The 14,007-nt window shown below is 43.3% G+C and overlaps 1 protein-coding gene across 3 annotated transcripts in view; it reads left to right on the top strand.

Annotated features, from left to right (window-relative positions):
• Positions 1-5,395, top strand: part of LOC125457341 (complement C4-like) — a 65,421-nt gene extending 60,026 nt beyond the window's left edge. For all 3 annotated transcript variants that reach the window (XM_048541481.2, XM_059650479.1, XM_048541479.2), the window contains 2 exons: positions 1,319-1,386; positions 5,076-5,395. In XM_048541481.2, the coding sequence (XP_048397438.1) occupies positions 1,319-1,386; positions 5,076-5,125 (118 nt within the window). In that variant the 3' untranslated portion in view covers positions 5,126-5,395. The remainder of the gene's footprint in view (positions 1-1,318; positions 1,387-5,075) is intronic.
• The last annotated feature ends 8,612 nt before the right edge of the window (positions 5,396-14,007 follow it).

The raw sequence follows: 14,007 nt of genomic DNA, 5'->3' as shown, positions 1-14,007 counted from the left end.
AGCCCCATCTGGTTCATTAATGTCCTTGAGGGAAGGAAACTGACATCCTCCCTGGTCTGGCCTCTGTGTGACTCCAGACCCACAGCAAATTTGAGACAGGCAACGAATACTGGTCTTGCTAACTCAAGTAAGGATAGAGGAAACAATTTCCACTCTCGTGCTGTTTTTATCCACATCTAGGGGAGTTTGCCCACCTCCTCCTTAAATTTATTGAATCTATTTGTTTTTAGCTCATCTGTAGAGTAGTAATATTTCTCCCATTGTCTATGCTAAGACTTCTCCACTGAATTGCCCTTTGGATTAGTTGATGACTATCGTGCCTGCTCATTCTGCTTTTTCCCACCAGCACAGACACTTTTGCTGTTTCTGGCCAGTCCTTTGAGATCTCTGACTGGTCCTTCTATAATTCTGACCCAATACATAATGACAAGAACTATCCTTCCAATTACAAATGCTTTGTGGAGAATGGTGCAGGACAGCAAAAGGAAAAGATCATTTGTCTTCAGAGAGAAGCAAAGCAAGCAGCATAATCACTGCCCTGAAGATCTTTATTGAATTGGTTGAGCTTGTGGGATGGAGGATCTTAAGATTCTCAAACTCCCTTCCTTTGCTCGCTGTTGAAATGTTATTTAAATTGGGGATTGACCCAACATTATTTCTAAAACTTACTGAGTGGTCACTACCAATCACAATGGCAGGAAAGCCATTTTCCAAAACTGGGGGAGTCATGGAATTCCTACAGTGTAGAAGCAGGCCATTCAGCCCATCAAGGTCCACACTTGACCCTTTGAAGAGCATCCCACGCAGACGCACCCCCATTTCCCAAGGCCAAACTACCTAGCCTGCACAAATTTGGGCTGCGGGTAGAAACCAGAACACCTGAAGCTAAACCCGGGCAAGAGACACCTGAGGCTGAAATCAAACCCATGCCTCTGGTGCTGTGAGGCAGCAGCATTAATCACTGTGGCACCCAAGTGTCCTCTGGCAAATTAAAAGGGAGAGTAAGAGACTCCATTGGAACCTCCCATTGGAGAACTGATTGGGTGCAGTACTGGGTTTAAAGTGAACGGGGAGCAATTCTGTCCGAACCTGCAGCTCTTCCTCTGTTGAAGGTAACTTTTAGTGACCCTCTCAGAGTTGAAACTCAGGAGTTCTTGAAGTTGGACTCTCTTTATTTGAGTCCCAATGAATCTAGTCACAAGTGTGCTGGAAGTTATGCTTTGTGTAATTGTGAACAAACAAATGGTGGAACATTTGATTGAAATATCCTTTTGGTAAGGTGAGATAAAGAAAGAGCATCCTATTTCTATTTTCACAGGTTAACATCAGATATCAACCCTCCCCAGTTCTGGGAAATTAGTGCTTTCAGAATAACAGAAGACAGTGGTAAGTAACCTAGAGACAGAATATACCCATTTAATCAGCTGTTCAGGTTATAATTTAGTGACTAACTGAAATTGATGATTGTCGTAGAGTCATAGGGTCATACAGCACTGAAACAGAACCTTCGGTCCAACCCATCTGTGCCGACCATAATCCCAAACTAAACTAGTCCCACCTGCCTGCTCCTGGCCCATATCCCTCCAAACCTTTCCTATTCCTATAACCCACCTAATCTACACACCCCTGAACACTACGGGCAACTTAGTATGGCCAATCCACCTAGCCTGCACATCTTTGGACAATGGGGAGGAAACCGGAGCACTCGAAGGAAACCCACACAGACATGGGGAGAATATGCAAATTCCACACAGACAGTCACCCGAGGGTGAAATCGAATCTGGGTCCCTAGCACTGTGAGGCAGCAGTGCTAACCACTGAGCAACTGTACCCCCAGCAAAATTCAGCACACCTCAGGTGGGACTCGAGCCCGCAATCCCTGGCTTAGGGAAGCCAATGCCTTATCCATCAGGCCATTGGGGCCCTTCTGTCCATGTTGATGCAGAAGCCCGTTGCTGTAACAAAGTAGCACCATTGTTGTCTGCCTGGCTGTTGTGAAACATGAAAGGGTTCAGAAAAGATTTACAGGGATGTTGCAGGGGTTGTACGGTTTGAGCTACAGGGAGAGGCTGAATAGGCTGGGGCTATTCCCTGGAGCATCAGAGACTGAGGGGTGACCTTGTAGAGATTTATAAAATCATGAGGGACATGGATATGGTGAATAGCCAAGGTCTTTTTCCCAGGATAGGGGAGTTCGAAACTAGAGGGCAGGGTTTAAGGTGAGACAGAAGGATTTAACAAACCTAAGAGGCAACTTTTTCACACAGAGGGTGGTGTGTGTATGGAATGAGCTGCCAGAGGAAGTGGGGGAGGCTGGTACAGTTACAGCATTTAAAAGGCACCTGGATGGGGATGTGAATAGGAAGGGTTTAGAGGAATATAGAACATATGCTGTCAAGTGGAACTAGATTAATTTAGGATATCTAGTCGGCATGGATGAGATGGACCAAATGGTCTGTTTCCATGCTGTGCATCTCTATGACTGTAATAATGTCAATGCTGCAGTACAGTACTATAGAAGGAACTTTACAGGATACTTGAAACTCTTTTCTTTATCCTTTCCTGGCTATTCAAGATGCTTTATTGCTGTCTAGGCACAATGTCCAGTTCATTGCTATTGATTCTGCAGGAGTTGTGCCTGAATATTTATGAAGTTAGCTTCAAAAGGGACACTGATGCTTTTTGATACCCCTCCCATTGACTCCAGACAATGCAATGGAGGCATTTCATGTGGAATTCCTTGGGCATTCTTCATCAAAAGAGAATTTTGCAGAGAAGAATGAATTCCCTTAAGAATTACTTCAGATTAGAAAAGTTCATATTGATTAGGTGACTTTAAACTGGATTACATTAGAATACACTATGTAACGTTGGAGTAATTCAGAGGAGAGCAAATGACATTAGAACAGATTGGACAAATGCAAATTAGATTGAAATTGATTGTAATTGATAACTGGATAAGATTCATTGAGATTAGAATGGATTGGATCAAGTTAGGGAGTAGATTAGGTGATTAAATTAATTTGGCAATCACTTAAGAACTTAGAAACCACATGTAACAATAACAATTTATGCTAGCATACGTAGCATCACAAACCACCCAAAAGCACTTTGAGTCATAGAGTTGGACAGCACAGAAACAGGTCCTTCAGTCCAACTCATCCATCCTCTACAGATCTCCTAAATTAATCTATTCCTATTTGCCAGAATTTGGCCCATATTCCTCTAAACCCTCCATATTCATGTCCCTATCTAGATGCCTTTTAAATGCTGTAATTGTACCAGCCTCCCCCACTTCCTCTGGCAGCTCATTCCACACACACACTACCCTCTGTGTGAAAAATTTGCCCCTTAGATACTTTTAAAATCTTTTCCCTCTCACCTTAAACCAAGCCCGTTGGTTTTCCACTCCCCTACCCTGGGGAAAAGACCTTGGCTATTCACCCTATCCGTGCCCCTCATGATTTTTTAAACCCCTATAATGTCACCCACTCAGCCTCTGTCACTCCAACCTTTTCAGCCTCTCCTTATAGCTCAACCTTCCAACCACGGCAACATCCTTGTAAAACTGTTCTTCACCCATTCAAGATTAACAACATCCTTCCTATATCAGGATGAACAGAATTGAACACAATACTCCAAAAGTGGCCCTAACCAATGTACTGTACAACCACAACATGACCCTCCCAACTCCTACACTGACCATTAAAGCATGTACCATTAAACTATCCTGTCGATCTGTGACTCCACCTTCAAAGGAACTATGAATCTGCGCCCCAAAATCTCTTTGATGGCAACACTCCCCATGACCTTACTACTAAGTATATAAGTCCTGCCCTGGTTTGCCTCATTAAAATACAGCACCTCATATTTAGCTAAATTGAACTCTATCTGCCACTCCTCGGCCCATCAGTCCATCTGATCAAGGTCCCGTTGTACAGCGAGATAATGTTTTTGACTGTCCACTATACCACCAATTTTGGTGTCATCTGCAAACTTACTAACCATTCCTCCTATATTCACAAGAGTCACATAAAATATGATGTGAAACCACATCAGGAGACATTAGTTCAGGTGAGCAAGTCTATTTGGACATCCACTATATTTAACGTCACACCATCTAAAAAACATTCAGATCTATCCTTTTTCATTCCAAAATGAATAATCTTTCACTTACAATGAACTCTATCTGCCATCGTTATGCCCATGTGCCTATTCCATAAATATCCCTTTGTAAATGTATGCTATCATTTATACTGTCTACTACCAATTTGACTACCTATAATTTGAGACCCATTATCCCTGCTTACTGCTGCCTGCCACTCAACCAATTTCTAAGCCATGTCAATAATTTACTCTCAATTTCATGGGCTTCAAACTTCGTGAACTGTCTCCTTATGTGGCCTCTGGATGTCCATATCAACAACATCCAAAAACATCCACCTGTCGACTACCTCAGGCACCTCTTCAAAACATTGTGAGTTTTTTTTCAGGTTTGACCTACTTGTCATGAATCCGTGCTGGCTGTCCCTGGGCTTAGTGAAAATTTTCAAGTTATTCAATTACCCCATCCTTGATAAAAGATTCCAGCTTTTTCACACTGCAGGTGTGAGGCCATCTGGTGTGTAATTCCCTAGCTTTTCTCTTTCATCTTCCTTAAACAGCAGAGTAACACGTCCAATTTTTCAATCCAGAGGAACGACTCCTGCATGTAGGGAACTCTGAAAAATTTTCACAAGGGCACCTAAGATGTGTTCCCTTACTTCCTTTAACAACCTCAGATGGAAAATGGGGGAGTTGTCACTCTAATTCCGCTCATTTCCTCATTACCAATGTTTTACTTAAGTTAATTTCATTCAGTTCCTGTACCCACTCCACTATTGATTTCCTCATGAGTTCCAGCACACTATCCTCCCTTTACCACCATAAATACTGAGGCAAAGTCATTGTTCATGTTCCCATGTATCTGCTAAAGTTTTAGAAGTATCATGGGTCCAGGGATAGGCTGCTGAGGGAAGTAAATTACCAGTGCGTTTAGCAAGGTGACTAATTTATACATCTTTTCTTATTTCAAGAAGTGTGCATTGCGAAGCCTCTGATAATGAGGATAGATGACAGCATTTAGGATTCTCCTAAACTGGATGACCAATTCTGCAGACTGAGAGCTACATTAAAGGGACAGGCCTTTCATCGTAGATGTCCAAGACCAAGAATGCTACAATATACATTTGTGATTTCACCAAACTGTCTTCACAATTTCCTATTGCATTGTCCCAAAGATAAGAAATGTAGACCATTCAAAGGCCGATGTTGTCTCCCATGTGACTGGATGATGCATGAGCAGCGATGTTAAATAATCTGCTACGTTAAATAAAATGCTTTTATTGTCACTAAAGGTTCTGTGCTCAATTGTGTTTGAAATCGCTCCTCTTCCTACATTACAAGGCATTGTATCCTCAAGCCCTCATTCTATTCTCTACTGAAAGCCTGTCAAACACAGGCTTGACTAATCTCAATGGGTCCAGCCTCTACTTTCGCTAGAGAAGAGAATTTCACAGACTAATTCAAGATGACTTCAGAAAAGAGAAAGCAAATGGCAGTAAACAGTTCCCAAAATGCCATGTGATCAGTTACTGTTTTCAAACAGTGAGACTGAAATATCTCAGGGTTATTACTCAATCAGGATGCCACTCAATAGTGAAGTCAGGATATACATCGAGAGAGAGAATGAGAGGGAGAGAAAGAAAAAGAAAAGGGACGGTGGTTCTGAGCACCCCCCCCCCCCCCCCGGATAATTAAAAGCCAGCAGAGGTGAAGTCCCCAAGTGCCTTTGTTTCTGCATGTGTGTTTTTGCACAGTCCTGCTTCACACTTGTCAGCACTTGGGTAAATCTACCATGTGTCGCTCTGTTTCACCACGCTGCTTAAGCCCTCCGGAAATATGTGGCAATTCTCTTCATTCCTTACCTCTGTGAAATTATGCCTTGTGAACCAAAGTCCAACTTGTGAGCATGTATTAGAAAAAGCAGTGATGAATACAGACCCAGGGGCAGCTACAATGCAGGTTTATTACATTCAGGCTGGGATCTCTTACTTGTTATATCATCCTGTCATTGTTCTCTCTCCTTCTCTCAACCTGGTAGATCAAAGGAACTGTGATAATAGGAACTGCAGATGCTGGAGAATCCAAGATAATGAAATGTGAGGCTGGATGAACACAGCAGGCCCAGCAGCATCTCAGGAGCACAAAAGCTGACGTTTCGGGCCTAGACCCTTCATCAGAGAGGGGGATGGGGTGAGGGTTATGGAATAAATAGGGAGAGAGGGGGAGGCGGACCGAAGATGGAGAGAAAAGAAGATAGGTGGAGAGGAGAGTATAGGTGGGAAGGTAGGGAGGAGATAGGTCAGTCCAGGGAAGACGGCCAGGTCAAGGAGGTGGGATGAGGTTGGTAGGTAGGAGATGGATGTGCGGCTTGGGGTGGGAGGAAGGGATGGGTGAGAGGAAGAACAGGTTAGGGAGACAGAGACAGGTTGGACTGGTTTTGGGATAGAACATTATAGCGCAGTACAGGCCCTTCGGCCCTCAACGTTGCGCCGACCTGTGAAACCAATCTGAAGCCCACCTGACCTACACTATTCCATTATCATCCATATACGTTTATCCAATGACCATTTAAATGCCCCTAAAGTTGGCAAGTCTACTACTGTTGCAGGCAGGGCATGCCACGCCCTTACTACTCTGAGTAAAGAACCTACCTCTGACATCTGTCCTATATCTATCACCTCTCAATTTAAAGCTATGTCCCCTCGTGCTAGCCATCACCATCCAAGGAAAAAGGCTCTCACTGTCCACTCTATCTAATCCTCTTATCATCTTGCATGTCTCTAATAAGTCACCTCTAAACCTTCTTCTCTCTAACGAAAACAGCCTCAAGTGGGTGGAGGGGAAGAGCTGGGCTGGTTGTGTGGTGCAGTGGGGGGAGGGGACGAACTGGGCTGGTTTTGGGATGTGGTGGGGGAAGGGGAGATTTTGAAGCTGGTGAAGTCCACATTGATACCATTGGGCTGCAGGGTTCCCAAGCGGAATATGAGTTGCTGTTCCTGCAACCTTCGGGTGGCATCATTGTGGCACTGCAGGAGGCCCATGATGGACATGTCATCTAAAGAATGGGAGGGGGAGTGGAAATGGTTTGCGACTGGGAGGTGCAGTTGCAGATCAAAGGAACTGATTGGTATGGAGACATCAATAAAGAGAGGAAAATAGGGGTTGAGCAACTAAAGTGAAGAGAGAAAGAATGAAATGAGAAAGAGAGAGAGAGGGAGAAATATAGAGAGCAATCATCAGAACATGAAACACATCCCGATGTTATTGCCTCCTTCACTGTTTCTCTCTCTTCCTCCCCTTCTGTCCCAATGTTTCACTCTCCAAACCTATCGTTTGTACATCTGTGAGTGATATACAGCTTGAAAGCATTGTGTACCAAGAGAAGTCTAGAGTAGAACATCTAAAGGGTGTGGACAGTTCAATGGAATGGGTAGACAAGGTCAGATTAAACTTAATGCGGAGCCTTGTGGAGTAAGTCATTTTGATAGGTATTATGAATATGGTACAAGGATTGCACTGATAATCAAAATCCATGAATCCACCAGTCGCAGCATTACTGTAAACATGAGATAGTAGGAACTGCAGATACTGGAGAATCTGAGATAACAAGGTGTAGAGCTGGATGAGCACAGCAGGCCAAGCAGCATAGAGCAGCAGGAAGGCTGACGTTTCAGAAATCTGAAGAAGGGTCTAGGCCTGAAACGTCAGCTTTCCTGCTGCTCTGATGCTGCCTGGCCTGCTGTGTTCATCCAGCTCTACACCTTGTTATCTCAGTTACTGTAAACTTGTTGATTTGAAAACCGCAATAACCACTTGCTTCCTTTATTGTTCAAAACAAAAGGAACATGACCTGATTTCTTTAATGAACTCAAAATAATGCATATGTTACAAAACAAAACTTATTATTAAAGCAAGTGGGCAAACACTGTTTAATATTGAAACTATAGTGTGAAATTATCCCCTAAAATATTCCCTAATCTCACGTATGCACATATACTCAAACACACACACACACACACACACACACACACTCTCTCACTCTCTCTCACTCTCTTTCTCTGTCTCTCTCTCTCTCTCTCTCTTACACACACACACACACACACACACACACCATTTTACTAAAAAAAAGCCCAAAGGGAAAATCTAACCGCTATTGCTCGACCTGCTGGGGAGAAAAGGGATAGAATGTGATAACTTTGCATAGTGTTATCAAGTCATATAGTCCAACCAGTCCATGCCAACCACATTCTCAAACTAAACCTGTGCTTGGCCCATATCCCTCCAAACATTTCTCATTCCTGTACTTATCTTAATGTCTTTTAAATGTTGTAACTGTACCTGCACCCTCCGTACCATGTCCTTTGGAAGTTCATTCCACACACAAGCCACTCTCTGTGTAAAAGAAATTGCCCCTCGAGTCCTTTTAAAATCTTTTCTCTCTTGACTTAAAAATGTGCACCCTGGTTTTGAATGCCCCAGCCTAGAGAAAAGATAGAACATAGAACATAGAACATAGAACAGTACAGCACAGAACAGGCCCTTCAGCCCACAATGTTGTGCCGACCATTGATCCTCATGTATGCACCCTCAAATTTCTGTGACCATAGACATGTCCAGCAGTCTCTTAAATGACCCCAATGACCTTGCTTCCACAACTGCTGCTGGCAACGCATTCCATGCTCTCACAACTCTCTGCGTAAAGAACCTGCCTCTGACATCCCCTCTATACTTTCCACCAACCAGCTTAAAACTATGACCCCTCATGCTAGCCATTTCCGCCCTGGGAAATAGTCTCTGGCTATCAACTCTATCTATGCCTCTCATTATCTTGTATACCTCAGTTAGGTCCCCTCTCCTCCTCCTTTTCTCCAATGAAAAGAGACCGAGCTCAGTCAACCTCTCTTCATAAGATAAGCCCTCCAGTCCAGGCAGCATCCTGGTAAACCTCCTCTGAACCCTCTCCAAAGCATCCACATCTTTCCTATAATAGGGCGCCCAGAACTGGACGCAGTATTCCAAGTGCGGTCTAACCAAAGTTTTATAGAGCTGCAACAAGATCTCACGACTCTTAAACTCAATCCCCCTGTTAATGAAAGCCAAAACACCATATGCTTTCTTAACAACCCTGTCCACTTGGGTGGCCATTTTAAGGGATCTATGTATCTGCACACCAAGATCCCTCTGTTCCTCCACGCTGCCAAGAATCCTATCCTTAATCCTGTACTCAGTTTTCAAATTCGACCTTCCAAAATGCATCACCTCGCATTTATCCAGGTTGAACTCCATCTGCCACCTCTCAGCCCATCTCTGCATCCTGTCAATGTCCCGCTGCAGCCTACAACAGCCCTCTACACTGTCAACGACACCTCCGACCTTTGTGTCGTCTGCAAACTTGCTGACCCATCCTTCAATCCCCTCGTCCAAGTCATTAATAAAAATTACAAACAGTAGAGGCCCAAGGACAGAGCCCTGTGGAACTCCACTCACCACTGACTTCCAGGCAGAATATTTTCCTTCTACTACCACTCGCTGTCTTCTGTTGGCCAGCCAATTCTGTATCCAAGCAGCTAAGTTCCCCTGTATCCCATTCCTCCTGACCTTCTGAATGAGCCTACCATGGGGAACCTTATCAAATGCCTTACTGAAGTCCATATACACCACATCCACAGCTCGACCCTCATCAACCTTTCTAGTCACATCCTCAAAAAACTCGATAAGGTTTGTAAGGCATGACCTACCCCTCACAAAGCCGTGTTGACTGTATTTGATCAAGCCATGCTCTTCCAGATGGTCATAAATCTTATCCCTCAGAATCCTTTCTAACACCTTGCAGACGACAGACGTGAGACTTACCGGTCTATAATTGCCGGGGATTTCCCTATTTCCTTTCTTGAAGAGAGGAATTACATTTGCCTCTCTCCAGTCCTCAGGTACGACTCCAGTGGAGAGCGAGGATGCAAAGATCTTCGCAAGTGGCGAAGCAATTGCATTTCTCGCTTCCCAAAGCAGCCGAGGACAAATCTGATCCGGGCCTGGCGACTTGTCAATCTTAATGTTTGACAAAATTTTCAGCACATCAGCTTCGTCTATCTCTATCCATTCCAGCATGCACACCTGCTCTTCAAAGGTTTCATTCACTACAAAGTTGGTTTCTTTCGTAAAGACAGAAGCAAAAAACTCATTTAGGGCTTCCCCTACCTCCTCAGGCTCCACACACAAGTTCCCTATGCTATCCCTGATCGGCCCTACTCTTTCTTTGACCATTCTCTTATTCCTCACGTAAGTGTAAAATGCCTTTGTGTTTTCCCGGATTCCTTCTGCCAAGCCTTTCTCGTGCCCCTTCCTGGCTCTCCTCAGACCATTTTTGAGCTCCTTCCTTGCCTGCATGTAATCCTCTCTAGCTGAACTTGACCCTAGCTTCCTCCACCTTATGTAAGCTACCTTCTTCCTTTTCACTAGAAGCTCCACCGCTCTCGTCATCCAAGGTTCCTTAATCTTGTTCAGATTTTGTTCAAAAGACAACTTTTCCATAATTCATAAACCTTCTCTGAACTGCTTCCAATGAAATAACATGTCCCTTAAATAATGCAACCAATACCGCTCACAGTACTGCAAATTTCTCACTCTATAAATGAATACTAAATTATATCATATTATGCTCACTACTTCCTGGGTGATCTTTTACTGAGGTCATATATTAAGCCTTTTTCATTACCCATTATTAGATCCAAGTCGGGCTGCTCTCTGGTTGGCTCCATGACATACTCCTCTCACAAACAATCCTTAATGCAAGCTCTGAATCTGTTGTCATAGCCACCCTTTCTAATCGACATGAAGATTAAAGTCACTCTCAATTACTGTTGTATTTTTACATGCTTACTACAGAGTGGCTACTGTTTTGAGATCAGTAAATAACTCCTACCATTGTCTTTTCCTCCTGCTTTTTGCTTTATACCTCTGCCCAAGAGGACTCTATATCATCTGAGCCTAGATCATCTCTCATAACTGTCCTCATTTCTTCTTCTATTAATAGTGCTACCCCACCACCTTTGCTATCCTTCCTGTCTCTCCAAAAAGGTTAAATATCCCTGAATGTTAAGTTCCCAGTTTTGATCTTCTTGCATGACTAGGAGGTCATAGTCATTTACTTCGATGCCATCAGTTTGTCGACCCTATTCTGAATGTTTCATACATTAAGATACGAAGACTTTTAAAGTTTGTTGTACTATTGAATTTCCCTAATCACAGATAGAAGACAAAAACCACGTACTAGGAACACAGATGCCTTAGATTTGACACACTGGTGTAATGTCACACTTTGTAAAAATTCAATTGAATCTTGGATATAGAGTCCACCTATTCAGTCACAGCTTTCCAATATCAAACAATGTTGTACCAATTCAGAACAATGATAACACTCTGGCATTTTCCTGTGAGTGTGCAATAAGCTATGATACATCTACCAAATTAAGATTTCAATGAAAAATCAGACTGATTGTTGAAATACCCTTTGTTATAACTCAAATTACACAAGTTGTGCCACAAACCTAGGGTTCTTCAGAGGTGGGAGGAGGGGTGTATAGTCACAATCCTTTTAAAACAATTAAAAAGCATTGATTAAATTAAACAGCCATTTGTGTTTCTGCCCTAAGGAAATTTCTCATGATATCATTAAAGCCGAGTTATTGAACGTGGCAGTGCCAGGAAGCTGAATTAACAAACACTGTTAAATTACAAGGCACCCCCAGGTCAAATGGTCATACTGCTAATAGGAGTAGTAACAGATTCCTTCACATTATTATGTGTAGTAACTCTTATCTTACTTCTTCTGAAGAGGTCATCAACATAAACTATATAAAAGGAGCAAAAATAATCAGAAAAGCTGATCAAGGAAACTAAATGTTCTACCTTATAGGGTTACATACGGTGCTCTTCTTCAATAGAAACAGATTTGAAAAATGTACGTGGAATAAAACAAACAAGAAAACCATCAACAATTTTAAAGACAAAGCTAGCAATGAGAAAGCAAAATGGGGTTTATTTAGATCTAATTGAATTCTACACACTGAACCACTGCCACATGAAGCCAGCCCACTCTAAGTCTCTTGAATTAACGTAAAATTGTCAGCCTCAGGCCATTTTCTAAAAGGAGTGCACTGATGTATAAAAAGGCCAATGTACTACTGGTATCCTGTTTCATGTCTCTGAATAGCTGCTGCTTTCACATCTGAAATTTTTTGTCCTCTGTACACCTGTAGCAGATCTTTGCTATTCACCATATCTATGCCCCTCATGATTTCACAAATCTCAATAATGTCATCCCTCAATCTCCTACCCTCCAATGAAAACAGTCCCAGTCTTTCCTGTCTACTGTTGTATCTCAAACCCTCCATTCCCAGCAACATCCTGGTAAATTGTTTCTGAATCTTCTCCATTTTAATAATATGTTTCCTATAATGGGGCGACCAGAACTGGACACAGTACTCCAGAAGATGCCTCGCCAACATCCTGTACAACCTCAACATGGCATCCCAACTCCTATATTCAAAGGTCTGAGCAATGACAGCAAGATGCTTTCTCAACCGCCCTGTCCACATGCGACACAAACTTCAAAGAATTATGTACCTGAACTCCTAGGTCTCTCTGTTCTGCACCACTCCCTCCTGGTGAATGAATTTCTTGTTGACGAAGGTGACTTGCTGCCAGACAAAGGCTGATGTTTGAAATCCACTTATGGTTTCAAGCAACTTGGAGTCGAGCCCTTGAGAGTTGACTCTGATCCACTTTTTTGGTTTTGCTGGGTAGACTGACATAGTGGGGAGATGGAAAATTATTAGTGTGTTCTGGGCGCAGGCTTGTGGAGTAACTGACTTTCCTGTTGGATCAGTGTTACAGGAGCTATCCAAAATGGAGCTAATATCTTTATACAGCAATATCAGTTGGCATGCTGTCACTCCTACGTCACCACGTAGCTCTCTTAAAGGTATAATTGATCATCGATACATGCGGTACCACCACAGAAACTGAACAGAAGTAAACCATTCAGCCCATCGAACCTGCTCTGTCATTCAATGCGATCATGGGCTGATTATGGGCTTCATCTGCGCTTTCCCATCTGCTCTCCATAAACCTTGATTTCTCAAAGGACAGAAATTGCACCTAGGAATGCATTCAGCGATGGAGCATTCAGTACCCTTCAGAGACTTCCAAAGATTCATAACTCTTTGAGAGAAGAAATTCCTCCTCATGTTAGTCTGAAATGTGTTATAGGTTCCCCAACCAGGGGAAAATAATAACCTCTCAGCACCCAATCAGCCATGCCTTTGACTAGTGCCCTAAACATTTCTATGAGGTCACCTTTCTAAGTTTCAGAGAATATCAATGAAATCCTTCCAGTGTGGAAACAGGACATTTGGCCCATCGAATCCACATCAACCCATTGAAGAGCATCCCACTCAGACCCACACCCCGACCCTATCCTAGTAACCCGGTATTCCCCATGGCTAACCCACCCAGTCTGCACATTCCTGGGCATTATGGGACAATACAGCATGGCCAATCTACCCCAACCTGCACAATTTTGGACTGCGGGAGGAAACCCACACAGGCACGGGGAGAAAGTGCAAATTCCACACAGACCGATGCCCGAGGGTGGAATCGAACCCGTGTGGGTGTGGGGCTGCAGAGCTAAACACTAACATGTGCCTCCCCAAGCCCCTGAGCTCCTTGGTGAGATTGGGGTGGGGGAGTGGTTGTCGTTTTGGGCTAAGGTAGCAACCATGCCATTCTGTTTGACGAAGCTAACAGCACGAATGCAATTGCCAACCTTTGTCAGAGTGAAATAAACTATCAGATCAATGAGCTCTTGTACAAAGCCTCCCCTCTGTACTTTGACCACCGGAT

This window comes from Stegostoma tigrinum, chromosome 12, assembly GCF_030684315.1.
Source record: "Stegostoma tigrinum isolate sSteTig4 chromosome 12, sSteTig4.hap1, whole genome shotgun sequence".
Lineage (NCBI taxonomy): Eukaryota > Metazoa > Chordata > Chondrichthyes > Orectolobiformes > Stegostomatidae > Stegostoma > Stegostoma tigrinum.
Note: the sequence above shows the minus strand (reverse complement) of the source record. Positions and strands in the feature narration are given on the sequence as shown.